This window comes from Tursiops truncatus, chromosome 15, assembly GCF_011762595.2.
Source record: "Tursiops truncatus isolate mTurTru1 chromosome 15, mTurTru1.mat.Y, whole genome shotgun sequence".
Taxonomy (NCBI): domain Eukaryota; kingdom Metazoa; phylum Chordata; class Mammalia; order Artiodactyla; family Delphinidae; genus Tursiops; species Tursiops truncatus.
This window is the reverse complement of record NC_047048.1, coordinates 85,940,547-85,965,718: the sequence shown is the minus strand read 5'-3', so window position 1 is coordinate 85,965,718 and position 25,172 is coordinate 85,940,547. Positions and strand designations below refer to the sequence as shown.

General features: G+C 57.3%; 1 protein-coding gene across 4 annotated transcripts in view; it reads left to right on the top strand.

The window, feature by feature from the left end:
• The window catches only part of ZBTB46 (zinc finger and BTB domain containing 46), a 57,073-nt gene extending 32,001 nt beyond the window's left edge, over positions 1–25,072 (top strand). For 3 of the 4 annotated variants that reach the window (XM_004311086.4, XM_073793193.1, XM_073793194.1), the window contains exons 3-5: positions 2,000–2,284; positions 19,124–19,299; positions 21,779–25,072. In XM_004311086.4, the coding sequence (XP_004311134.1) occupies positions 2,000–2,284; positions 19,124–19,299; positions 21,779–22,153 (836 nt within the window). In that variant the 3' untranslated portion in view covers positions 22,154–25,072. The remainder of the gene's footprint in view (positions 1–1,999; positions 2,285–19,123; positions 19,300–21,778) is intronic. The other variant, XM_073793195.1, reaches the window with a different exon arrangement.
• The last annotated feature ends 100 nt before the right edge of the window (positions 25,073–25,172 follow it).

Here is a 25,172-nt window from a genome sequence, read left to right as displayed (position 1 = left end):
CTCTGATTTCCGCAGCCTTGGGCCCTGATTCCTTGGGTTCTGAGGAGGGACCTGTCGTTTCCGGGACCGGCTCACGGGCCCGTCCCACATTTGAGGCTGCCCAGCTTCCCCCCGCCACCAGTGACCCCGCTGCCCCCTCCCAAGACAGCCTGGGGGTGGGAGGAGAAGGGGGGCCCATCCCTTTCCCCCCGCCTGCCTTCCCCTCCTCTCGGGAATGGTCTTGCTTCCCCATTTCTGTTGATTTCTCGAGTCACCACTTGTTTCCAGGGGGCCCTGGCCAGGCAGCAGCTCTCCCTGGGGTCCGTCTGGCGCCGGCCCGTTCTGGGGGCACCTCCGTGGCCCAGATGGTACAGGAGGCTCCCGGTCCTGCCTGTGCGGCCCTGAGCTAGAGGTTGTCACAGATCCTGTTAGTAGCAGCTTTCTTGAGACGTAATTCCCACTGCCGACGACTCACCCATTTAGAGTGTGGTTTGCTGGGTCCTCGTCTCTTCACAGGGCTGTGCAGCCGTCACCACAGTCGACTTCAGAACATTTTCATCGCCCCAGAAGGAAACCTGCACCCGTAACAGTCACCCCAAGATCTGCCCCCTCCATCTCCCCCGGCCCTTGGCAGCTCCCAGTCTCCTTCTGTCCCCGTGGATTTGCCTTTTCTGGGTATTCCACGTGGTGCACTCGGACAGTGTTTGTCCCTTTCACCGGGCATAACGTGTCCGACGTCCATCCGCATCGTAGGCTGCACCGGCGCGTCGTTCCTTTTTACGGCTGAATCATGTTCCTTTGTGTTTATCCTTCATCGGCAGGTGGGCGTTTGGGCTGCTCCACTTCTTTTTTTTAAAATTTTTTTTTAACCAAACCCAGTTTTCATTTATTTATTTATTTCATTTTTTATTTTTTGTGGTACGCGGGCCTCTCACTGCTGTGGCCTCTCCCGTTGCGGAGCACAGGGTCCGGATGCGCAGGCTCAGCGGCCATGGCTCATGGGCCCAGCCGCTCTGCGGCATGTGGGATCTTCCCGGACCGGGGCAGGAACCCGTGTCCCCTGCATCGGCAGGCGGACTCTCAACCACTGCGCCACCAGGGACGCCCTGCTCCACTTCTGACCGTCAAAGGTGCTGTTGCTCTGAGCGTGGATGCGGGTCTTACCCCTCTTGGATGTCCTCCCACCAGTGGAAATGCCGGGCCGCGTGGCAACTTGGTCTGAGGACCCGCTACGCTCTTGCACCGCGGCCGCATCATTTTACGTCTTTACCAGCAGCCTGGAGGGCTCCAGGGTCCCACGTCCCATTGGCACTTGTGGGTGGCAGCCGTCGCAGAGGGAGTGGGAACGGCGTCCTGGCGCTGAGTCGCGTTTCCCTGGTGACGAATGGTGCCGAGCACTGCCCACTGGCCGTTTGTGTGTCCTCTTCGGGCAAATATCTGTTCATGTCCTTTGCCCACTTCTAAGCTGGGGTGTTTGTCTTTCTTTGGAGCAGTGAACTCCGCTGTAGTGTCTAGACGGGCTCTCGTGTCAGGCGTGCAGTTTGCAGATGTTCTCTCCCACGCATCCTCTCACTGTGTTGATGGTGTCCTTCGAGGCCTTCAGGGGGTTAGTGTTTGACGGAGTCCAGTTTAGTGTCTGTTTTAGTGCTTGTGCGTTTGGTGTCGCAGCTGAGAACCCGTGGCCCAGCCTGAGGCCGCGGGGGTTTTCTAAGAGTTGTGTAGTTTGGGCTTTTTGGTCCATTTTGAGTGTTGCCCCTTCTCTGAGCGATGTTCAGCCCCGGCGCAGACCCGCTGTCCTGGGTGGGCGTCCATCCCCGGGTTCTGGGTTGAGCCCCACGCGAGGTCTCGGCTGTGATGTCACCACCGTCCTGGGACTTCGTGTCGGGCCGGGATCGGGCTTGAGGCCAGGCCGCTGGGGTTCAGGACGCTCGTGGCTCCGGCTTCTCCTAAACTTGCCTGCTTGCTGTTCGGAGGGTCCTGAGTGGCGGGCGAGGTCTCTAACGTGTGTTTCCCTCCCCAGACGCGGACTTGACCGTCGCTGAAGCCAGCAGCTCCGACAGCCGCGGGGAGAGGCCCGAGCTCTACGCGCATGTGGACGAGGGGCTCCTGGGAGGAGAAGGCAGCTACCTGGGAGCCCCGCTCACCCCGGAGAAGGACGACGCGCTGCACCAGGCCACCGCGGTGGCCAACCTGCGGGCGGCGCTCATGAGTAAGAACAGCTTGCTGGCCCTCAAGGCCGACGTGCTGGCGGACGACAGCTCCCTGCTGCTGGAGTACCTGCCCAAGGGCACCCACTCCCTGTCCCGTAAGTGCCGCGCGGGCGCGCAGTGTGGGCGGGAGTGACGCGCCTCAGCCCGCGACGGGATGTGCTGAGGGCGCGTGCGTGTGGGTCGTGGCGGTTGAGGGGCCTTCGGAGAGGAGGCAGCGCTGTCGGGGCACCGGGAGGGAAGCGGCCGAGTGCCTGTGCGAACGTTCGTACTTGAAATCGAGGCATCTAACCCTAAACCCTGAGCGGGCTGACAAGTGCTGGGCCGTGCGGGCCCGGGACAGGGACCCCTGCGCTGGGGAGGCCTTGGGACGTGCCGGGCTCGGGCTCCCTCTGCTGGCCTCGCCCCCTGCCGGTGCCGACTCGTCCTGCCTGGGGAGCGTGGCCAGGCTGCAGATCCTCGCTTCCTGCCAGGCAGTGCCGCGGGCACGTGAGATTTAACGAGGATTTGGGTGTTGTGTTTACACCTTGAGTGTCTCCAGCTAAATTCCAGTTGCTCACAGCAAATAACAGAGTAACCTGAGGAGCGGATGAGGTACAGCGGTGCTGGCCGAGGGTCCCCAGGCGCCGGCCTGGGAGGGTGCCACGCCCCCTCGGCTCGGGTGCCCTGACACCATCCATCCTGGGTGCCCGGGTCCTGGGTGTCTGGGGCAGTGTGACCGTGTCTCCGGCGTCCCGAGAGAAATGCTCTGTTGGGTTGGTGTCTGTGAGGGAGAGTCGGGTGTGGCCCCGTTTCCCTCTTCGGGGCAGAGTGACACACCCCAAAACAGGCGGCTCTGAGTGCAGAGGGCGTGGGAAGGGCCCCGTCCCAGGGCCCTGCGGTCCAAGCGTGTACGGCTGGCGGGGCTGTGTGTGGGTCCCTGAGCACCGCTGAAGGAAGCAAGGGGAAAACTGCAGCCAGTGTTGGGGGTCTGGGGAGCGTGTCTTTCATTTTTACTCTAATCTTAAAAACAGTATTTTCACGGCTTTGTTTTCACGAGCACGAAAATATCCAAAGGGTTGTGATGACAATTGCTTGTGGCTAATAAAGTCTGACCGTGGGGAATAGCATCACGTTCTCTTTATTTATTGTGCCGGGTCCGAGGCAGGTGGGACGCCAGGGCGGTTGTAGGGCTTGGCTGTGAAGTCAGATCCAGGGGTGCATCCCCGAGGCTGTTGGACACACTTTAGAAAATCCGTTTAGGCCTCATTTTTTGCATCTGAGAAATGGGAATGGCAACAGTCACTCACACAGTTGTTGGGAACGTAAAACGCGGGACACGTAAGCAAAGTGTGTTTGATAAACGCTCCACATTAGTCCACTTCCCGCTCAGCTCAAACCCTGAACTTGTCAGCAGACACTGTTGGGTTTGTGACGATCTGATAGCTTGAGGAGGTGGTCCTGGGGTATCTGCAGTATCTGGGGTTTAGAATCGGCGAGTCCGCAGGTGAACGTCCTGCTGAGGGGACGGCTGGGCAGCTTCACAGACGTCGTGGAAGGAGCAGGCTGGGTGTGTAACTGCAGCGCTGGACACTTGTTCTGGCTCTTTCTGGACGCTCCCAGTTGGTGGGAGTGAACCCCACGTGTCAGAGGCCCCGGGAGGCGCAGCAGCTCCTCCGGGGCTGAACCGCGTTGTCACGAGGGGGACGGTTTCTCGGTGTTTCTCCTCCTGTCCCCATGTCTGGCAGCCTTCTCCTCCGGGGTGGGCCTGTTCCCCAGGCCTTTGGTGCTCTGTGCAGAGCTGTGCTAGGGATGGGGCAGGCGTTCGGGTGGCCCGAAAGCACCGGTTGCACCCGCATTTGGTCAGGCCATTAGCCGTGAGCCAGGGGTCTGACTGTGGGGCTCTGGGACGAGTGAGGCACAGGGAGAGATGCTCTCCACTTCCAAGGGCCCCCCCGTCCTCCGGCCCTGTCCCTGCAGAGGCGCAGACCCGGCCTGGCAGCAGGTGGGGCAGCTGGGCGGAGTCAGAGGGCAAGCGGTGGCCCTGTCGGGTGGTCTGTTCCCAGTGGACACGCAGTCGGGCAGTCGCAGCACCCCGGGGAGTCCCCAGGCCCCGTGCGCGCACGTGCCCCCCTCGCAGTTCGCAGGGAGCTGGGCACGGGGGAGTACAGCCCCATCCGCTCTATTTTAGTACGTCCGTGACTAACCCGGGGTGAAGTCGACCAGTGGGTTTTGATATTTTGTTATTTCTATCATGTTTTAACCTCTTTGCTGTAAATACTCTAAATTTCCCACTTTTTTTGTTAGCTCTGCCCTTACGAGAGGGTTGAGAAGTTGGCGGCTGGGAGCTGGTGACTTGGGCCGTGTCCAGGGGGCCAGGCATGGGCTCCCATGTTCCCTCAGGCAGAGAGGCTGAAGGGCTTGCTGGAGGAATGGGTTGTTTTAGAACATTCTTTTCTGACATCCCAAGGAAAATCTGCCTGTTCTGGGCATACACTAAAATGAGGAATGGAAGTATCCAGAGAAGAACTTCATTTTCCAAGACTGTGCGGTCACCTCCCTGTGGCAGGTGTTCCGTCCCTGGCGGGCAGGTGGGCAGGGGTGGCGAGCTGCCTTCTTGTGTTGAGCCGGGGCTGGGTGGCCCCTGCGGAGCGCCCGTGGGCGCATCTGCTCCGTGCCGTTCAGTTCACAGGCGCCGGCATCTGTGCACGGATGTGACAAAGCATCAGGCCCCCCAGAGCCCCTGCATCCACCCCCTGCCACCGCTCTGCTTCCAGACGGGCCACGGTTTCCGTTCAGTTGCAGAAGTTGTCAGGGGTCGCCCAACGGGAACGTGCGGATGGGGAGACCCCTCCTGGGTGCCGCCCACCCCTCCTGGGTGCCGCCCAGTGGCGACGTGAGCCCTGAGCCCAGGCGACCCCCAGTCTGGGGAGCACAGGGGACCTAAAAACACATTCAAAGGAGAAAACTGGATTCACACTGGGCACTACTGACGGCAAAGCAGTGGCACCGCCCCCCGGGCTCCAGTATGGAGACACCCCCAAGCTCGGTGGGTGCAGAGCCTGGCGCACTTCCTCTGGGGAGGCCCGGAAGGGAGATGGGAGCCCTGCGCTGCTGTGTTGGGGGTCCCTCGCCCCTGGTCTGGTTCGAGGGCGTTGGGGGGGCTATTTCCTGGCTCCGGCCCCCAGGTTCCTCAGGTTGTTAACAAGATTTTTCCAGGGCTGAGCCTTTCGTTTTGTGATATTGGGGGGCCCGTAGGACTGGCGTCCCAGTAGCCATGACTCGTGGTTGGAGGAACAGGGGGAGGGCACGTCCCCGTCGTGATGTCTGACGGTGGCAGCTGTGTGGTGTGGGGTGTGCTGAGTGGGGCTCTCGGCCCTGCTGGGTCGTCCTGGTCTTGAGGTGGCGAGCCCTGCAGTGTGTCAGCGTGGCCTGCCGGGCATGCGGTGTTGAAGAAGAAAGGGGTGGTGGTCGCAGATGTTCAAATTAAATGCAGCAAATCCGCAGGCTGTGCAGAGCCGTAACCGATGGTCCTTTCCGGAAGGTTCTGGAGCCTCCGAGAAAAAGCGACTTTCCTTGCTTTCCCAAGTCTGATAGCGTTTGGCTTGGCAATTAAGTTCCACAGATGGTTTCGTTGCTGGATCATCACTGTTTAACTGATTTCTCCATAAGAGGACTTTTGTACTTTTTGTTTTGATTCGGTTTAAGTTGATTCTTTGGCTCTTATTACGTTTGCAACAGGCGGCTGGCATCCCACCGGTTAAAAGTCACTGTTCACTGAATAGAAACCGTGACCAGCATGTTCATGGCACACAAATGGAGCTATTTCCCTGAGCTGTGTTTGTGGGTGTGTGTTGATCCGGGAGGGACCTTGAAAAATGCTGAGAGAACACGAGTAACTTTGATTTCACGGGGATGAAGTGGAGATGAAGCAGCCGCCCTGGGTATTGGGGGCTGAGTGCCCGAGGGGCGGCGCCGTCCCCAAACTCCCAGAAACCCCGACTGTCCTGCGCACGTCGCCGCCACGGCTCCGGCAGCAGTCGAGGATTCCTCCTGACGGCGATGGGCAGTGCTGCCCTGTCTGGCTGGAAGGATGTGCTGCTATGGAGGAGAGCTCAGACCTGGGGTGGTGGCGGGCGGGGTCTGCCCTGGACCGGGGGGCCACCAGCCGCGGGCTTCCCCCGCCCAGCTTTTCTCCGGGGACGCCCCCGACATCTGTCAGGGGACAGTGGCAGCTGAGTTCGCTCTGATTGTGGCTGAAAGAGTATTTCCTTCTGGTGTTTAAAATGATCAAGGATTTTACTTGAGTCTGGCTTGATCCTGGAATCTTAAGCAATCTCTTATGAAAGGGCATTTGATGGAAGTATTACCACCCTTTTAGGTAAATAGTCAGGTCGACGCACCACGAAGGACTTTCCAGAAGATCCTTCTTCAAGCACAGGTGAGCGTGTGCCATGTCCACGCCACGGGTTCTGACTTCCTGTGCAGACACCCCATTGTAATCACGTTGCTTCTGGGAGCGAGATCCCGCCCCAGACAAGTCACGTGTGGACACCCTGGCGCTTGGGAGTGGCGAGCTGATAGAAGCCCCCAAACGCCCTCGCCCACGAGATCCGGGCCTCGCCACATGGCAGCGCACGGCTCACCGCAGGATAGCCAAGGACGGCGCTTCCTGAACTCTCTACAGCCCGCCAGCTGGTGTCCGTTCACGTGGGTGAGACTCGTTTCCTGTGTCCCCAGGGCCTGGCGCCAACCCGAGTCACCTCCCTCCAGCCCCTCCACCCTCCTGCACTCAGAGCCCGGGATGCCCGCTCTGGGGACCGGCCAGACGGAGCCCAGGGAGCCGGCCACCTCCCCAGCCCAGGTAAGACGGGAGGGCGGCCAGCCACGTCGGGGCAGCCCCGGCCAGACGCCCGTCCACCGCGCATGTCCTTGTGGGCATGGCGCCCCAGAACCCGCGTGCTCAGCATGTCCTGGGCGAGCCTGTGTGGTCACAGCTGCTTTCCCGTCCACCCTCTGCTCCACAATCCCCTCGGCCCCATGTCACTCAAAGTGACACAGGTGTCAGCTTTGCAGTAATAGTTGCAACATGTTGTATGAAGTTAAATCTGTTTTGATATTTAAATTAAAATAGTTTTTGGAGGCATTTCCCCCCTAATATACAGACTCATACAGCAGCAGGTTAAAAACCCAGTTCCTCAAACTGAGCAGCGCTGGCCCGTCTCCACCAGGTTTTGCCCCGGTGCCGAGGGCTGCGCGTTTGTCCCGAGGCGTCTGAGATCCACTTCCTGTGCCTCAGGTCACAGCTGCTTATTTAAAGACAGGTCTGTTAGGTTCCACTGTTTCCCTGAAGGAAAAAATATTTAAGGAGGGAGAGCTTGAGCACATATTTTGTAATTTGAAATAAATCAAATGCTATTCCCCGTGCGTTTGAAAACAGGATGGTTTTGGTGGGAGGGGCAGGCGTTCGGTTGACGTGGAGTTTTCGCGCGTCCGTTCATCAAGAATTAACTGCAGCTTCCTTTCCAGACGCGTGGCGGTTTCCGTGCGGTGACTGGACGGGGACACGGTGAGTAGGGGGTGACGCGCGTCTGCACTCCAATCTTCCCGATTCCATCGCGTCCCGACGGCCTGTGACTCATCTGTCTCTCCTTCTAGGCCGACGTCCCTCGGACCGGGAGGCCTGGGCCGAGGGACGGGCCCCTCCGGAGGTGGCTCCAGCAGGTGCCTGGGGTTTCCACGGGGTCCGCCGGCCCGGCCAGGATGACCAGGGTCTCCTTCTGGCTCATTGTGTGGCCAGGAGCACTTTCACGGCCTCGATGGACTTGCCCAGGGCTCCACCCTGAAGTCAGCTAAGGAGCCCCAAGGAGACGGACGCCTCCGCTGCGGACAATGGTCTTGAGGCGGCCAGGCTGGAACAGGCGCTTGGCACTTGGGGGCGGACGCTGGCACGGGCCTCTCTGCCGCGGGCAGCCTGGCGTCGGGTCCAGGTGGCCAGCAGGTGACAGCAGAGCCGGCACCAGGCGTCGCTGTGAGCCTCTAGAACGGTCACTGCCCAATCCTGCACCAGGCCTGGTGAAGGCCTTTCAGTGCCCAGGGGTGGGCAGGTAGGACAGGTGTACCTCCAGCCTCCAGGCAGTGGGGAGTGCCAGGTCTTGGAACAAAAGGTCTCTGAGCCCGTTCCCTTCCAGAAAGATGTGAGGATGAAGCCCAGCCTCCACGACCTCGGAGTGCCCTGCCTGCCGCATGTGAGGGAGACAGAGTTACCAAACTGGCTGCCTCTCAGAAAGAGCACATTGTCCCTGCTGGTGTCCAGCCGCCCTGGACACGTTGGGCCCACGTCTGCGGGTGGCTGAGGGTGCAGCGACTCCAGGACCCTTGGCCAAGCAGCAGGTGGACTTAGGAAGGAAGCAGGCGGCCCACGCCAGGTTCCGAATTCCTGGAGTTGCCAGGCCCATTCCCAGCCCCTGTGCCTGTGGCCATGGTCAGGGCGTGGTCCACGTGCAGCTCAGGCTGCCCACCTGCCCCAGTCCCTGCAGTCTTTATAATCATTAGATGAGTTCTGCAGATGGAGAAAAGTTGGGCTTTGAGAGAGGCCCAGGATGCTTGTTGCCAAGGTGACCTCACCGGAGCAGTGTCCCCGGGAGTTCAAAGACCTGTCGGTGGTGTCACTCCTTCTGAGAGGGTTTATTAAGTGCCTGTTTGCATATAAACAACATTTCTGAGAAAAGGAAGCTTTCCTTTCCTTTTTTGCTGGTCACGGTGGGATTTTTGGCTGTTAGGTCGCAGAGATTGTGTGTCCAGACGGGGTTCCGCTGTTGTAGAATGCACGTGTGCACCACCCACGTTGGGCCCTGGGTTACCTGCGCCCCCAGGGATGCGACCCTGTGGCTGCTTCCCTGTTACTTGCTCGCTTGTGGGACTTTTCCCTGCGTGGGTGGAGCGTGACCTGCGCCTGCAAGGAAGCCTGCCCTGTGGAGAGGCCCCGCACTGTTGTGCGAAAAGGCTTTGTTAATTTTTTTAAATAATGAAGAAATTTCAGAAAGTTTCCGTTGTACCTAAAAGAAATAGGTTTGTTCATTGAAGCAGTATTTACAATATCCAAGATATGGAAACAACCTGAGTGTCCATCAGTGGATGAATGGATAAAGAAAATTCAGTGTGTATACACACACACACACACACACACACACACACACACACACACACGTGGGATATTACTCAGCCATAAAAAAGAATGAAATAATGACACTTGCAGCAACATGGATGGATCTAGAGCTTATCATACTAAGTGAAATAAGTCAGACAGAGAAAGACAAATACTGTATGATTTCACTTACATATGGAATCTAAAAACAAAAACAGACAAACAAAAAAAACAAACAAACCGGCCTTCCCTGGTGGCGCAGTGGTTGAGAGTCTGCCTGCCGATGCAGGCGACGCGGGTTCGTGCCCCGGTCCGGGAGGATCCCACATGCCGCGGAGCGGCTGGGCCCATGATCCATGGCTGCTGGGCCTGTGCGTCCGGAGCCTGTGCTCCGCAATGGGAGAAGCCACAGCAGTGAGGGGCCTGCGTACCGGAAAAAAAAAAAAAAAAAAAAAAAAACCCATAGGTACAGAGAACAAACAGTTTGGTGATTTCCAGGGGTGGGGGTGGGAGAAATGAATGAACTGTTTTGGTGCATTTTTTAGTTTACATGAGTTGAATTTCTTTTTCAGATATAGAGAGAAAGAGAGATAATATCTTTTCTTTTAAAAAAGATGTATAGATGGTAAAGTGATGGGAACATAGGAAACATTTTAAGATAGATGGCCCCTGAGTTTGTTCTTAGTTCTAATATTATTTCCCTTAAAACAGTACTGTCATCCAACATAAGGAATTTTAAGCAAGTTCATTTAGGTATTCCATTGCTTACATTTTATTGAATTTCTCATTGAAATATCCTGGCTCAGGAATTGATTTCAAAGAGTTTTGAAAAATTTATCAATATGTAATGTTAATCTTTCTTGAATACAAAGGATTGCAATAATAAAAGGTTGGTAATTTAGGTCTCTTTACTGCCACAAAACTTGCTCCATGTGTACAAGTTTACTGTGGGCTTCCTGGCCTATTACCACTTTCACAAAATGTGACTGGGTGACCTCACAAACTCGTGTACCAACCATGTGCTGTAGGGTGTGTGTGCATGTGTGTGTGTATGTGTGTAGAAATGGGGACTCCTACTTGATTGGGGATACTAACTTACTGTTTAGACTGCATTTAAAATATTTAAGAATCCAGTCTGGATCATTGTCAGTTTGGTGGTTGCACAGAACTCAGGAGCTAAGAAAAGGCACTAATTTATTTTAAAGAAAGAATTCTGAAATAAAATTTGAATTTCCAGTTTTAACCATGACTAGCTTGTATTGGGCTTACCCTCCAGGCAAAAACTACCTGAAAAGCTGGCCTCCCAAAACCACGCACACATATACATACATACACACACTTACATACACATATACACAAATATAGACACACACACACACACATCCTGGGGAGCAATCAGTGCAGGTGGGACGTGAAGGCTACAGTCCTTGAGGGAAGGAAGAATCTGTAAAAAAGAGTCCAGCGAACCTGCTGGAACTGAAAATACAATGTGTGAGGCTGGGATCCATTAAGTAGTTTACAGCAGTCTGGGTACCACCTGAGACAGGACGAGGAGACTGGAAGACAGAGCGATGGAGAGGATCCAGGCTGAAGCTTAGGAAAGAAAAGCATGGGGACAAGCAAAGACACACAGAGGAGCAGTGCAAATGTCTAATACATGTGTAATTGGGGTCCAGAGGAGAGAGGAGAGAAAATGGAGCAGAAGCAGTACCCGAAGAGACAATAGCAGAGAACGTTCCAAAACTGATGAAAGATATCAATCCACAGATTCAAGAAGCTCAGCAAACCCAAAGCAGGATGAACACTAAAATAAAACAACCACCAAAAAACAAAACTGGGCATGTTGTAGTCAAACTACTGAAAACCAAAGACAAAAATAAAAATCTTGGTCTTCCCTGGTGGCGCAGTGGTTAAGAATCCACCTGCCAATGCAGGGGACACGGGTTCGAGCCCTGGTCTGGGAAGATCCCACATGCCACGGAGCAACTAAGCCCATGCACCACAACTACTGAGCCTGTGCTCTAGAGCCCATGCTCTGCAATAGGAGAAGCCACTACAATGAGAAGCCCGTGCACCGCATTGAAAAATAGCACCCGCTCGCCACAACTAGAGAAAGCCCGCGCACAGCAGCAAAGACCCAACACAGCCAAAAATAAATAAATAAATATTTAAAAATGTAAAGGTTTTTTAAAAAAAAAAATCTTAGAAGCAGCCAGAGGAAAAAGACATTAAGAGGAACAACATCGAGATTGACATCTGACTTTTCAATGGAAACGATGGCGCTAGTCTCTGAGGCGCTGCAGAAATGCCGAGACCAGTATTCTATACCCAGCAAAAGTATCCCCCAGAGACCAAGGCTACGTGATGACAATGTCACACAAAGAAAAGAAAACCGAGGGGATTCATTGCCGGCCGACAAGAAGTACTAAAAACCAGCCCTCTGTAGAAAGATCTTAATCATTTAAGGCAATATTTACGGCTCCTTGTGGGGTTTTTGACTCAAATAGGAGCATAACGCATGACACAAACAGCACAAAGGGGGGAGGCGGGGGCGGCGAGCTTGGCCGTTGGATGAGTCTTGCCTTTTCTACAAAGTTGCAATGAATAATGGCAAAAATCATCACGTACAGCTCAAAGGCTTATGAAGAGAAGAATGGGATAATGCATGATTAATATGAAAGCAACAAGCAAGGAAGTTTAAAGGAACAAAACCATAAAAGGACAGAATAGAACACACATAGGGAGATGGTAGACGTCACCCAACTCTACTAATAAGCCTGTTATTACCAATGGACTGAACACTGCAGGAAAAAGAAAAGATTATCAGCTTGCTTTTTAAAGAAAATTTGTTGTTTGTAGATAACATGCTTTGTAGATAAGAGCACAGAAAGGTTTCAAGCAAAAAGATAAAAAAGAGAAGGCAAGGAAACACCAGCCTAAAGAGGCTTGTTGATGTCAGCAGCAAAGTAAACTGGGAGGGGTGTTGCTCTAAGGCCACTACACGATGACAAGAGAGCTCAGTGGGAAGCGCAGACCCTGAAACGCATAGGCTTGCTTTCTAAATATATGGAGTGAAAACTGACAGCACTGAAAGGAGAAAGAAACGAGTCCACGATTAGAGTTGAGAATTTTTAACAAATTTCCTCAGTGACTGATAGATCAGCATACAAAATGTCAGTAAGGATGGAGAAGGTTTGGACACAGTTTTCACATATTAACCTGGAATTCCTGGAATAAACCCACCGAGTCACAAGATGCTGTTCTTTTTCTATACAGTTGGACTCAGCTTGCTATTTTGTTCAGGAGTTTTGCATCTTTTTTCAGAGAAGTATTGGCCTGTAACAACATGGTTAACCAAGTCATACATTGCACCAAACAAGTGCAGAACATTCCAAATGCACAGGAAACATTTACAAGATAGACCAAGCGGGAATGTGACGCAGGTCTCAGCAAATCCCAAAGGATGAAATCATGCAGACTGTGCTCTCTAACCTCAGTGAAATTAGATTGAAAAAATCAACAATAGAAAGATACTAGAATAAGTCACAATGGAAATTATAAAATATTTTGAACTGAATGATAATGAAAATTCAACATATCAAAACTTGTAGGATACACCTAAAGTGGTATTTAAGGGAAATTTATAGCTCTAGTTGCACTTATTAGAAAAGAAGGAAAGTTCTAATTTGGGCGGTCAAGAAGTGAGAAAAAGAATAGCAAATTAAACCCAAAGAAAGCTGGAGGAGCAAAACAGAGAGCAAATATCAATGAAACAGAAGGCAGACAGACAATAGAAAAATGACCAAAGCCGAACGCCGGTGCACTGAAAGATGAATGAAACAGACAAACTCCTATCACAGTGATCTGTAAAAAGAGAGGGAAGTTGATTGTCAATAAAAGGTATAAAAAAGATCATTGCTAAGATCCTATAGACGTTAGAATGATAGTAAGAGAATATCGTGAACAATTTTGTGCTAATACCTTTGACAAGTTGGAAGAAATGGGCAATTTCCCTGAAAAACACAGTGTATCAAAACTGAGCAGAGGGCAGCCCCGTTGGGCACACGGGGCTGCCCCTGCTTGTCTGGTCGTGGGGTGATCAGGCTGGGATTGTGACTCAGAGTGTGAGAGCTGGTAGAGGACAGGGTGGCTCTGGCTTGGTCGCCAGGAAGCTGTGCTCACAGCCCGGTTATTTGTCATCTCTTGGAATGCCCCCCACCCCCCCGCCCCGGGAGGGCAGCCCTGCCGCGGTCACAGGGCCCCAGACGCCGCAGGGTGCAGAGACTGGGAACAGGGTCAATGCAGACAGCGGGGGCTCCAGGGGAGGAGGGGCAGACGCCCAGCCTGACAGCGGCCGAGGGGGCCAGGCAAGGAGGCCGTGGGTGAGGGTCTGACTGGACCGTGATGTGGGCCCCGTCAAGGACGCTGGGGCGGGTGGTCTTTCCATCATGGGGACCCGAGTGAGCTGGATGCTGGCGCGGATGAATCTTGATTCCTGCCTCAGAATTAAGATGGGAATGACCACAAACCTAAACGTGGTTCGCAGGGGACGGTGGTGCTTGTGATCATGGTGATGGGCAAAGTTTCTTAAGCACTTGTTTTTTTTTGTGGTACGCGGGCCTCTCACTGCTGTGGCCTCTCCCGTTGCGGAGCACAGGCTCCGGACGCGCAGGCTCAGCGGCCATGGCTCACGGGCCCAGCCGCTCCGTGGCATGTGGGATCTTCCTGGACCGGGGCACGAACCCGCGTCCCCTGCATCGGCAGGCGGGCTCTCAACCGCTGCGCCCCCAGGGAAGCCCTAAGAACTTCTTAAGAAGCACTCGCGATGAAAGTTTGATAAAATTTTTTATTAAAAAAATTAACATATGGGACTTCCCTGGCGGACCAGTGGTTAGGGCTTGGCGCTTCCGATGCAGGGGGCCCGGGTCCAATCCCTGGTCGGGGAACTAAGATCCCCTATGCCATGCGGTGCAGCCAGAAAATTAAAAAAGCAAACAAACACAAGGTACCCCCAAGAATAAAACATCAAAGGAAAAGCAGCTCAGTGAAGGGTCAGAAGATGTGACAAGCACGTCACAGAAGAGGGCGTGCGAATGACCGGGGCGAGGCGTCGGCGGTGGCTGGGAGACGCTGATTCCACTGGGGCCCACATGTTCTTCTCAGGTGCGCGTCCGGCAGAAGCGAGAGCCTGGCCCACTGCCCGTCGCTGCTGAACAGGCACGGGGTCCTGTGGCCACGTGGATGACAACATGGCCACGAGCAAGGCCACACCTGGGTGTCAGGTCCCCACAGACCGAGTTGTAGCCCAGCGTTTGGTGATGGGTAGCCGAGCGGCCGTCGCCTGGGGTGCGTGGTACTGACCGGCCGCAGGCCCCTGGGTGTGCGGCGTCCTGTTCGGGTGGTGGTTCCCAGGCCTTTCTGCAGGTGAAAGCTCACCGAGAGGTACACTTAAGGTGTGTGCGCGTCACGTATGGTTCAAAACCTTCCGAAAGTAACGTGGACACGTCATAGCTTCACTATGTTCTGACACACGATGAGTGGCGGCCGCGTGAATGTATAAATGGAAGAACAAAGTTTGGTCCACGTTAGAATCCCTTTCTGAAATGCACTTGAAGTGCAGTGTCTTGAGAATTACGATCAGAGGAAGAGTACAAATCCAGGACAGTGACGGACTAAGGACTTGAGTGCCCTTCCGGAGGAGCCTCCCCTCTGCTCGCCTGCCACCTGCCAGGGCCTTCTGTTCTCTGGCGGTCCCTTGGTGTCCTGTGCGTTATCGTGAAATCGTTCTGGAACGTTCACTCGTCAGTGACGTTTACGACAGGTCTGATTCTCTGCAGGGCTGCGCGGAGACGTGGCTTCCTCTAAGGCTGCTTTGCTGAGTGGTATTCTCGTATGTACGTTTCTGCAAAGTTGTAGCTCAGTGTTGCTGCACTTCATACTTTAGATAATCTGGTGCCAGCGTCTGACGTCACTTCCTCATTTGCAAGCTTGCCGTTCATCCTGGACTCTTGGTTCCAGACAAAGGGGCTCCATTTTGAGGGCAGATGGGTAGAGAGTGTCTGTTTCAATTTGATGCTATTTGTGCTTTTTCATTTATTTCAATTACTTTTTCTCTATGTGGATTTTTAAGGCTTTATTAGTGTGTTTATGGGAGTCAAACTACATGACGTTGAAAGGTTTTCTAAGACATATAGACTGTAAACCACGCGTTATGGAAGTGTTAGCTTCTTTCCCATGTGAAGTTATTATTATTATTATTATTTTTTTTTTTTTTTTGCGGTACGCGGGCCTCTCACTGTTGTGGCCTCTCCCGTTGCGGAGCACAGGCTCCGGACGCGCAGGCTCAGCGGCCATGGCTCACGGGCCCAGCCGCCCCACGGCATGTGGGATCTTACCGGACCGGGGCACGAACCCGTGTCCCCTGCATCGGCAGGCGGACTCTCAACCGCTGCGCCACCAGGGAAGCCCAATGTGAAGTTATTTTAATCATAACAGTCAATGAAAACTTTCCTCAGTACTGTTCATGAAAGTAGTGGGTTGCATGGTGCCCTCCACCCAAAAGACACGTGCACATCCTAATTCCTGGTACCTGTGAATGTGACCCTTTTTGGAAAAAGGGTCTTTCCAGACATAATTAAATTAAGGATCTTAAGATGACATCACCTTGGAATATCCAGTTGGTCCTAAATCCAGTGATGGGTGTCCTTATAAGAGACAGGAGACACAGACACAGAGGAGAAGCTATGAGAAGACGGAGGCAGAGACGGGAGAGATGCAGCCACAAGCCCAGGGCCGCCTGGGCCTCCAGAAGCTGGAGGAGGCAGGAAGGACCCTCCCCTGGAGCCTCTGAAGAGAGTGCGACCCTGCCCACACCTTGACCTCAGATGTATGGCCTCCGGGACAGAGAGGACAGGTGTCTGGTGCTTTAAGCTGCCCAGTTTGTGGATATCTGGGACTTCCCTGATGGCGCAGTAGGTTCAGAAGCCTGCGGCTGTGTGCCCAGTGGAGGCGTGGGGCGGGGGTCACGCTCATGTTCGCGCAGCTGAACTGTGTTTCTGGGGAAAAAGTACAGCACTTATGTTCAGAGATGAGTGTTTTTTTAACATGTAGGTCTGAATTGTTAAATGCAGCCTAGAGTAAATAAGTCAGATTTTAATTTTATGTTTATAGAAGCAAAATAGAAAGCAGAAAATAACTCAAAAAAGTTATTTGAAATAAAATAACCTAAAAGCTTGTCTCCTCACCTGCCTTTTCCATCCCAGAGTGGGTGGTGCACTTGCTGTGTTCCGTGCTGACGTGAAAACCAGGGTCTGTGCTGGGGGAACCGGCGGGAGGCAGGTGTGGAGGGCCGTGCTGCTGCCTCGTCGACCAGGCGGGTTGGGCCGGGCCTGGTGGTCAGACAGGAAGGGAGACGTAGAGTGGGGGCTGCCAGGTGCGGTCCATCCAGACGTGCCAGGCTAGGTGCCCTTCCCTCTGTCCTGTCTTGGACCCTCACCCGGACCCACCTGTCTGCGGGCCCTCCGTGGGGAGGCTGGAGCTGCCACCCGGGAAGGGCTGCTTCCTCGTGGGTCCAAGAGCTGCCGGATGCTCTGGTCGCCCCTGCAGCTGGGACCCCGGCCTACAGCCTTGCAGGGAGCAGCTCTGCTAACAGCGGTGACCACCATCTGTGTCCCGCGTACCGGACCATGGCCTTGGCCCTCGGGAGGACTGAGGGTGCGTGGCCCACGGGGCCCGACGGCCGGCATGGCCCACTTCTCGGGATTTCTCTCCAGGGGCAAAGGTTCCTTTGTAAGCACTTTGCTGAAGCATTGTTCACAAGGGTAAAAAAATGGAAACACTTTACATGTTTGTTGAACAAATCATGGTGTACTCGCACATTTAAGAACTTAACAGTTAAAAATCGTAGCACGGAAATGTGGTCACAGCCGTCATGCTGTGAACTGTGGCCGCCTTGCGTGAAGGGGTACGGGCGACTGTCCATGCCTCTCGCCTCTCGTCTGCCCCGGCTCCCAGCCACATGCATGTCGAAAGCTCCCCCACGTGAGAAAATGCCTTACTTCTTAGGACAGGGCTTGGATTCTCAGAGACACCTGGTGACTGCCCAGCCTTTGTGGGGACGTGGGGCCCCTTCTGGGTGCACAGACACCGTCAGGCAAGCGGGCGGCTGGGCCCCAGGGGTGGCATCGGTCATGAGCTGTGATGGGGTCCGCACAGCCGTTTTGCGGCCGTGATGGCCTCCCCTGGTGAAGCTGTCTGGCCTGCGCGTGGACAGGGGTCATCCTGGGCGGTGTGTCCCTGGTGCCTGCCATCCGTGGGTGCGGGAGGTGACAGAGTGAGAGCTCTTGGGTCCATGAGAATGGCCAGGCTCCTGGCAGGCCCTGCAGACGGCCTCACTGACCCGTGTTCTGGAAGATCAAGAAATCTGGTTGCTTGATTATTTAGGCGCCCTTTAAGATGTCTCAGGAGAAAATGTACGGCTTAAGAAGCAAAATAAAACGTTACACCCAGTGTTGCCTGGTGTGTTTCAGGGATGGAGGCGCAGAGTGAGCGCCAACCTCTCGATGCTCAGGGCACCTGGGTGCGTCCAGGGCCTTGGGCTCCGTGTCACTGCAGTGCACCTTCCAGTTGGCACCATTTCCATGGCGACCTGCCCGGGGCTGGGTCTGAGCACCGGAATGGATTGGAGGCCTGGGGCACGCTTCACGCTTCGCGGAGATGGCGGCGAGGACCCTGCCCCCGTGTGATGTGCGGGGTGGCCCGGGGTTGGGGGAGCTGGGCAGGATGGAGCCGTCCCGTCGTTTGTGCAGCGGCCCGGCCGGCTCCCTCGAGTGAGAGGGGTCGGCTTGGGTCACCTTGGCTTCCCCGGCTTCTCCGCACGTCGTGGGCTGGGTCACTTGCAGCCTCTGTTTTCTTGCTTCCCTCTGGCACTTCCGGGGGCAGCTGTGGGCGTGGCCGGGGCCCGGCAGGCACGGACCCTTTGTGGGGTCTGACCGGGGCTCCCGCTGCTGCTGTGCCTTCTTCCCCCTGCCTGCCTTTGGCCTGACCGTCGGGACCCTTGGTCTGTCCCCTGGGTGCAGGTGCTGGGGTGTGGCCGGTGAGCGCTGTGGGTGGGGTGAGGGCTGGGTCCGCTTCCAGAGGCCCGAGAGCAGACATGGACCCGGGCTCCCCACCCGGACGAAGTGCTATCGAGCACCTGGGGGCTCCCAGCAGCCCTGGCGAGCTGGGGACGACCAGCCCGGGAGGCCTTAGGGCCGAGTCCTCGATGGATGCCCCTAGGCTCAAGAGGGGGTCACTGTGGTGTCCGCGGGTGCTCGGCACAAAGGGCGTCACTCGGGGTGAGCTGCCCAGTGCCCGGGGGCCTCGCAGAGCGGGCCTGACCCCACGGACCCCAACCCCTGAGCTCCCCCAGCCCCCTGGAATGTGGCCCCGGCCCGGGGGCCCAGGGTATCCCCGAAACATGGGGAGGGACAGCTTGCTGTGCATCGGGGGCTGGTGGCCTCTCGCTGGGCCGTGTCCACCAGGTGGCACCCCTGCCCTGGCTGCGCCGTGTGGACATGTGGACGGGGCGGAGACGGGTCCGCGCTCCCGTGTCTGTTGATTCCGCGCGTGCACTCGTGTGTTTTAGGGGCTGACACGGGAGGTACTGGCTGATGTGAGAAGCGTGCTTTCTTAGAACGTGGGAGCAGCCCTCTCTGCTCTGGGCCAGGCTGACTGGAGGCTCTGGACCCCCAGCCCCACGGGACAGCCGAGCGCGGGCGGCGGGTGGGCTGTGCAGGGTCCGCAGGCTGACCGGCCACCACCTGTCTTGCAGTGAACGAGTTCACGGTCATCAGGAAGAAGTTCCGCTGCCCCTACTGCAGCTTCTCGGCCATGCACCAGTGCATCCTCAAGAGACACATGCGCTCCCACACGGGCGAGCGGCCCTACCCCTGCGAGATCTGTGGGAAGAAGTTCACGCGGCGCGAGCACATGAAGCGGCACACGCTGGTGAGCGGGCGCAGGGCCGCGTGGGGCCGGCGTGGGTCAGCATGGGGTCATCATGGGGTCAGCGTGCGGTCAGCGCAGGGTCGGTCCAGGGCACGCTCTGCATGGTGCTGCGGTGTCCGGGCAGGATGGGGCCCTGGGCTGTCCAGGATGCCACGGGAAGCCCTGAAGTGGGGTCCGCCCGGCAGTGGGAAAGACCAGGACAGCGGGGAGGCACCCCAAGCCCACATCCCTCCTGAGCAGCTCTGCCCCCGGCCCCAGGTGCAGAAGGGCAGGTGAGCACATCGCCCCGCAGCCCCACTCCTCAGCTTCCCCTTTGGGACCCCCTCTGCTCCAGCCCGGCCTCTGCAGGTGCTCCCTAACCTGCCAGGACCCTGCCCCTGCCCCCCGGCTCCTGCCACGTGGCCACTTCCTCCGTGCCCCACCCTGCAGTTGCCGTGGGACCCTGGCCTCTCTCCCCAGCAGCCCCTGGAAGGTTCTGACGGCCTGGCTCGCAGCTCAGGAACAGGTGCTGCGCAGATGAATTTGCTTGGCCAGGAAGTAATAGAAAAGGTCACCCTTGAAACAGGGAGGCAGATTCATCAAAACACAGCGTGAGGAACTCTTGGGTGGGTGAGAAACGAGGGAGGCCAGGCGGCTGGGGCATGGGTGGGGAGAGGACGCTGGGGTGATGTCATGAGTGAGGGGGCCTCAGGGCCACACGGGCTGGGCCGGACCCCCGCAGCACCCTGATCCTCTGACCAGCAGGAGGGGTGGAGGGGCCACATCCCTGCGGCGAGGGGGGCCGAGGCGAGACCTCAGGGGTGGCCCCAACGGGGTGAGCCACACGAGGGAGCGAGGGACAGCCCATGGCCTGGGCCTCATTTGGGGCTGGGCTCCCCGGGGAGGCTCCCTGAGGCCAGGTGGAAAAGCTGGAGGGGGAGGCAGCCCTCGGAGCCAGGGCCCAGGCTGGCGGACTCCCCCCGACGGGCAGGTTTGCAGGGCTGGGAGGCAGCTGAACCTCCCCTGACGGCAGAAGGGCAGCTTGTTCCTGCCCCACCCGCCCCGGGAGGCTTAGCCAGGGGGCAGGGGGTGGGTGGGCAGTCTCAGCAGCCGCCTCCCTGTGGAGCCGAGTTCTGGGTCTCCACGGCGCCCACATCCTTCCCCGCCCATCCATGTGTTCACTGGGACGAGTGTCCAGCCATCTGGTCCCGGAGGACAGGCTCCGTGGCTCCCTGGGAGCTGTCCCCACTGCCCAGCCCTGCTGTGACCGGACTGGGGTCCCGGAAGCCCTGGGTTTAAAATGTAACAAATGAAAAAGACCCAGGAAGGGTCCCGGGAGCCGAGTGACTTGAGGCTTCGTTTCTGGAATCAGAACCTGTGAGGCGGCCCAGCTCCTCCTGACGTCCGGCCAGGGCGCATCCGGCCTCTCGCCTGCCTAGGCTGGTTGGCAGCAGTCGTAGGTCCTCGTGGTCGGGTTTCAGGGAAGGCTGTGACGGGGCAGACGTTCACGGTGGTCTGCGGGACCGCTGAGCTGGGAAGCCAAGGGCGCTCGGCCAGGCCCTTCGGTTGGAGAATTCAGAAAGGCAGGAGGCAGCATTCAAGCAGCAATCACGGTCCCCCTGAGACCCCCGACCCTGCCGCCCCGCGGGCTGGGCACTCAGCCCAGCTCCCGGCTGTCCTGACGGCTTCCCAGAAGGCAGGTGCCTCGAGTCCCTCTCGGTCACTGCTGTCCTGGGCTCCCATCACCTGTGCCCCCAGGCCCCCCAGGCCCAAGCCGGGAGCCGCCAGAGCCCTGGCCATCCCCTCATGGGGCAAAAGCGGGGGGCGGGCAGAGGTGAGCGCTCTGCCTGCTTCGCTGGGAGGTGTGGGGGCAGCAAGCCCCCGGGGTGGGGGGGGCACGGCCGGCCTAGTGCCCAGCAGCCCTCTGGGTGGGGGGAGTTCTGGCGGCACCTGCAATTCTGCGTGTTCCGGCTTTGTGCAGCGGCCCCCGGCCAGGGCTAGGGGTCTGAGCAGCCTAGCAGACTGCCCCCACCCACCCACATCTCAGCTTCTGGGCCACCCAGACCTCCCCCTCCACTCACTAACAGTACGTCCCCCCGCACTGACCATCATCCCCCCGCACTGACCGCCATCCCCCCTGCACTGACCATCGTCCCCCACACTGACCATTGTCCCCCGCACTGACCGCCGTCCCCCACACTGACCGCCGTCCTCCACACTGACCGCCGTCCCCCACACTGACCGCCGTCCCCCGCACTGACCATCGTCCCCCACACTGACCACCGTCCCCCGCACTGACCGCCGTCCTCCGCACTGACCGCCGTCCTCCGCACTGACCATCGTCCCCCCGCACTGACCGCCGTCCTCTGCACTGACCATCGTCCCCCCGCACTGACCATCGTCCCCCAACACTGACCATCGTCCCCCCGCACTGACCGCTGTCCCCCTGCACTGACCGCCATCCCCCCGTCCCCCCGCACTGACCGCTGTCCCCCCGCAGGTGCACAGCAAGGACAAGAAGTACGTGTGCAAGCTGTGTAGCCGCGTGTTCATGTCGGCCGCCAGCGTGGGCATCAAGCACGGCTCGCGGCGCCACGGCGTGTGTGCCGACTGCGCGGGTGGCGGCGGGGCCGGGCCCCTGGATGGCGGCGGCGCCGAGGGCTCTCCTGAGCTGTTCGCGGGCGACGGGCCGTACCTGGAGGACCCCGAGGACCCACGCGGCGAGGGCGAAGAGGAGCTGGGCGAGGACGAGGACGACGTGGGCCTGGCCCCCGAGGACGCACTACTGGGGGACGACAGGGAGGTCGAGGACTCGCCGCGGGGGCCTCGCAGCCCTGCCGGGGGCACCGACAAGGACTTCACCTGGATCTCCTAGGCTGGGCCGGGCACTGGGCCGCGGCCGCCCCCGCCTGCGTGCGCCCCGGGCCCCCTTCACCTGCTCTCCCCCACCCCTCGAGGACACCCAGGGCTCAGAGGCGGGCGCTGCCCCAGCGAGTGGGACTGGGGACACGCGTGGGGCGGGTCTGAGCCCAGGGAGAGCCCTTGTCACCTCCCCCAGCAGGGGCGCGGGGCGGGCATCAGGGGTGCCCAGGACGCACCGGTCTGGCGTCGGACGCGCCGTGACGTGTGGTCCGGAAAGGGCCAGCGCTGGCTGTGGTCCCAAGTGTGGCCCCGAGGCCCGGGTCCGGGAGCTGTTAGGAGAGTTCTCCTCACCCTGGGCCCGTCCAGGGCCGAGTCCCCCCGCCTCCGCTCCCCCTTCTCAGCAGTGGGGTCACTGCTGGCGGCTGCCACTGCCCCCGCCCTCGAGGGCTGTGCCGTCCGGTGGCAGCCTGCGAGATCCAGGTCTGGCGTCCAGAAAGCCCCGCGGCCCCCCCGCCTCTGGGCTTTGGTGCTCAACACACAGCAGCAGCCGACCTCGGCCCGGGTGCCCAGGTGCTACCCACCCCCGAGGCAGCTGGGCAGGGGGCCCAGGTGCTACCCCCGCCCCGAGGCAGCTGGGCAGGGGCCCAGGTGCTCCCACCGTAGGGGCCTCCTCTTTCTTTGTGTGCACTTCTCTGGGCCGGCTCGCCCCTCCGCCCCTCCCGTCCTGCCGCGCCCAGGCCACTCCTGCTGACCGCTCCGGGCGGCTTGCCTTCGTTGCTGCTCACGCCGCCTGCGGGGGCCGCCCCTCCCCAGGTGCTCGGGCCCCAGTTCCGTGAGTAGCTAAGGAAACTGAGGCTGGCACGTGACATGGTTCTGTTTGGCGTTATCTTTCCCGCTCGACCACACTCGCAGACGTGTCTTTCCTTTGGTTTCTTCCCAAGCCCCCTCGCCGTCTTTTAAACACGCTTACGACCCCTTCTCTATCTTTTTTCTGAGAAGCCGGGGTCCCGCCGTGTGCTGTGAGGACACTGTGGGCCCAACCCCGGCCCGTCTCCCTTTCAGGCTCATGACACGTACATTCCATCCCCTCCACCCGCCTCGCTTGGGAGCCGCTGCGGGACACCGTGCCAGGGCCCCTTGGGTGCTGAGCTGGAGCCGAAGGAGACGCTGGCTTGATTTTCTCTCTCCCCACAGCCTGCAAGCCGAGTGGCTTTACTGCATTTCTCCCGGGTCCCATCTACTCTTTCTAGGTGGAGAAAGGCAAATCCCACAGAATCCTCCTTAGTAAGTGGCTGGCTGCGTGGACACGGACGGGTGCTGTCCTTGAAGCCCTGCCCGGGGAGGAGTCGCAGCTTCATTTTCTGTTTTGCCTTGTTTTAAACATAGCCACCTTTCTCTCAGTCAGAAGAGGGCTGCCCTCCCATCCTCAGCTGGGGACGCTGCGAACTCCTCAACGCCGGCATACTTAGGGAAGGGCCGGGCCGGGCCGGGGGCAGGAGCCCAGGGCAGGTTGGGGTGCCTCCGGGGCCAGTGCCCCGGTCTGCCTTTCACAGTGGGGCCCAGCTGAGCCCCTCAGTGAGGCTCCCCACTGTGTACCTTTCCCCCACTTTCTAACCCCTTTTATAAACAGACTTACTTTCTTATCAAATGCGTTTGGAAACCAGACCTTTGCTGCCAAGCGTCTCTGGGTTTTGTACGGGGCCACCTCTCAGCCCGCCGCCCGCGCCCCGGGCCACCTTTGCGCCACACTCAGGACCTGCTCACTCCCGCTCTGGACCGTCCTGGCTGACTTTTAACGGGGCCCTCAGTGCCACAAGGGCATTTTCTTCCTCAAAACAATACCCTGGAAAACCGAGGGTCCCACCTCCCGCCCCCGAGCCCCGTGTGTTCACTATTCTCGTGTGCGGTTAACTCGAGAGCTGGATTTCAGAGATGCAGGCGAACACATCGCCTCCAGAGGCGTGGAGGGAAAGACGTGTAACGAAGGTTTCTTTTTTAACGTGATCTTTTTTTTTTCCCAAATCAATGTTTAAACTAATAAATATTTTTTTATGAAGCGGAAAAGCGTGTAGATCACATCTCACATTTTGTACCTTTCCGTCTGTGTGCGTCTGTGTTTGGTGTCTGCAACGCCGATGTGGGACGCGGTCCATCAGGCGGCAAGGTCTTTGGGGGTGGGGGAGGGGCGGGGAACCAAGATTTTGTATCAAGCTCTGGATCCTGACCGGGTTGTATGCCTGAACTCTGGGTTTGGGAACAGTCACAACACTGCCAGGACTGGATAGGGACCTCAACTGAAAGAACACAGCTACTGCTTCCAACTTTGCACATCTTCCTTTTTAAAAAAGAGAACTCTGAAAAAATGCAAAAACTGGAACTTTTTGCAATATTATATGAAAGATAATCTTATTTTCGCTCATTCTGTGACATGTGCAACTCTTAAGAAAGCCATACTTAATGGTGTTTTTATTTTTTAGATCCTATATTGTGTTTTGTATGTGGCCCTTTTTAGAACTACTTGTAGTGAGGGCGCTGTGTGTGTGCTTTTCTTAAATATTTATTTTTTCAACATGCTTTCAACCTGTCAACACAAACGAAACAGAAAAAGGGCAGTGTTTGAAGATTGTTGATTTTTTTCTGGGGATAATCTATATTATATCGACTTTATATGAATTATTATAAACCTGTGTTTGTATTGGAGATGTGTTTCATATTTGGGGGAGTCTTTTGTAACTGGTCAGTGGGACATCACGGCCATCGCCTGCTTCCCCGGAGCCGTCAACGGCCAACAGCACCTCCTCCCTAGTGGTCTTGAGATTTCTTGTCTGCGGGCGCACTCCGGGCCCGCCTGTGGGTCTCCTTTCTGTGACGGGGTTAGTTAGACTTTCTTGCAAAGCGATCACTTTCAATAAACTGGGAAATTGCTGCTTGAGCAGGTGCCTCGTGTGTGTTTCAGACAGCATCTCCTCCTCCGGCCTCACCCTGGGCAGAGGGGGCCAGAGAGTAAGCCCCACCCCCAGCCCTCTGTGGCC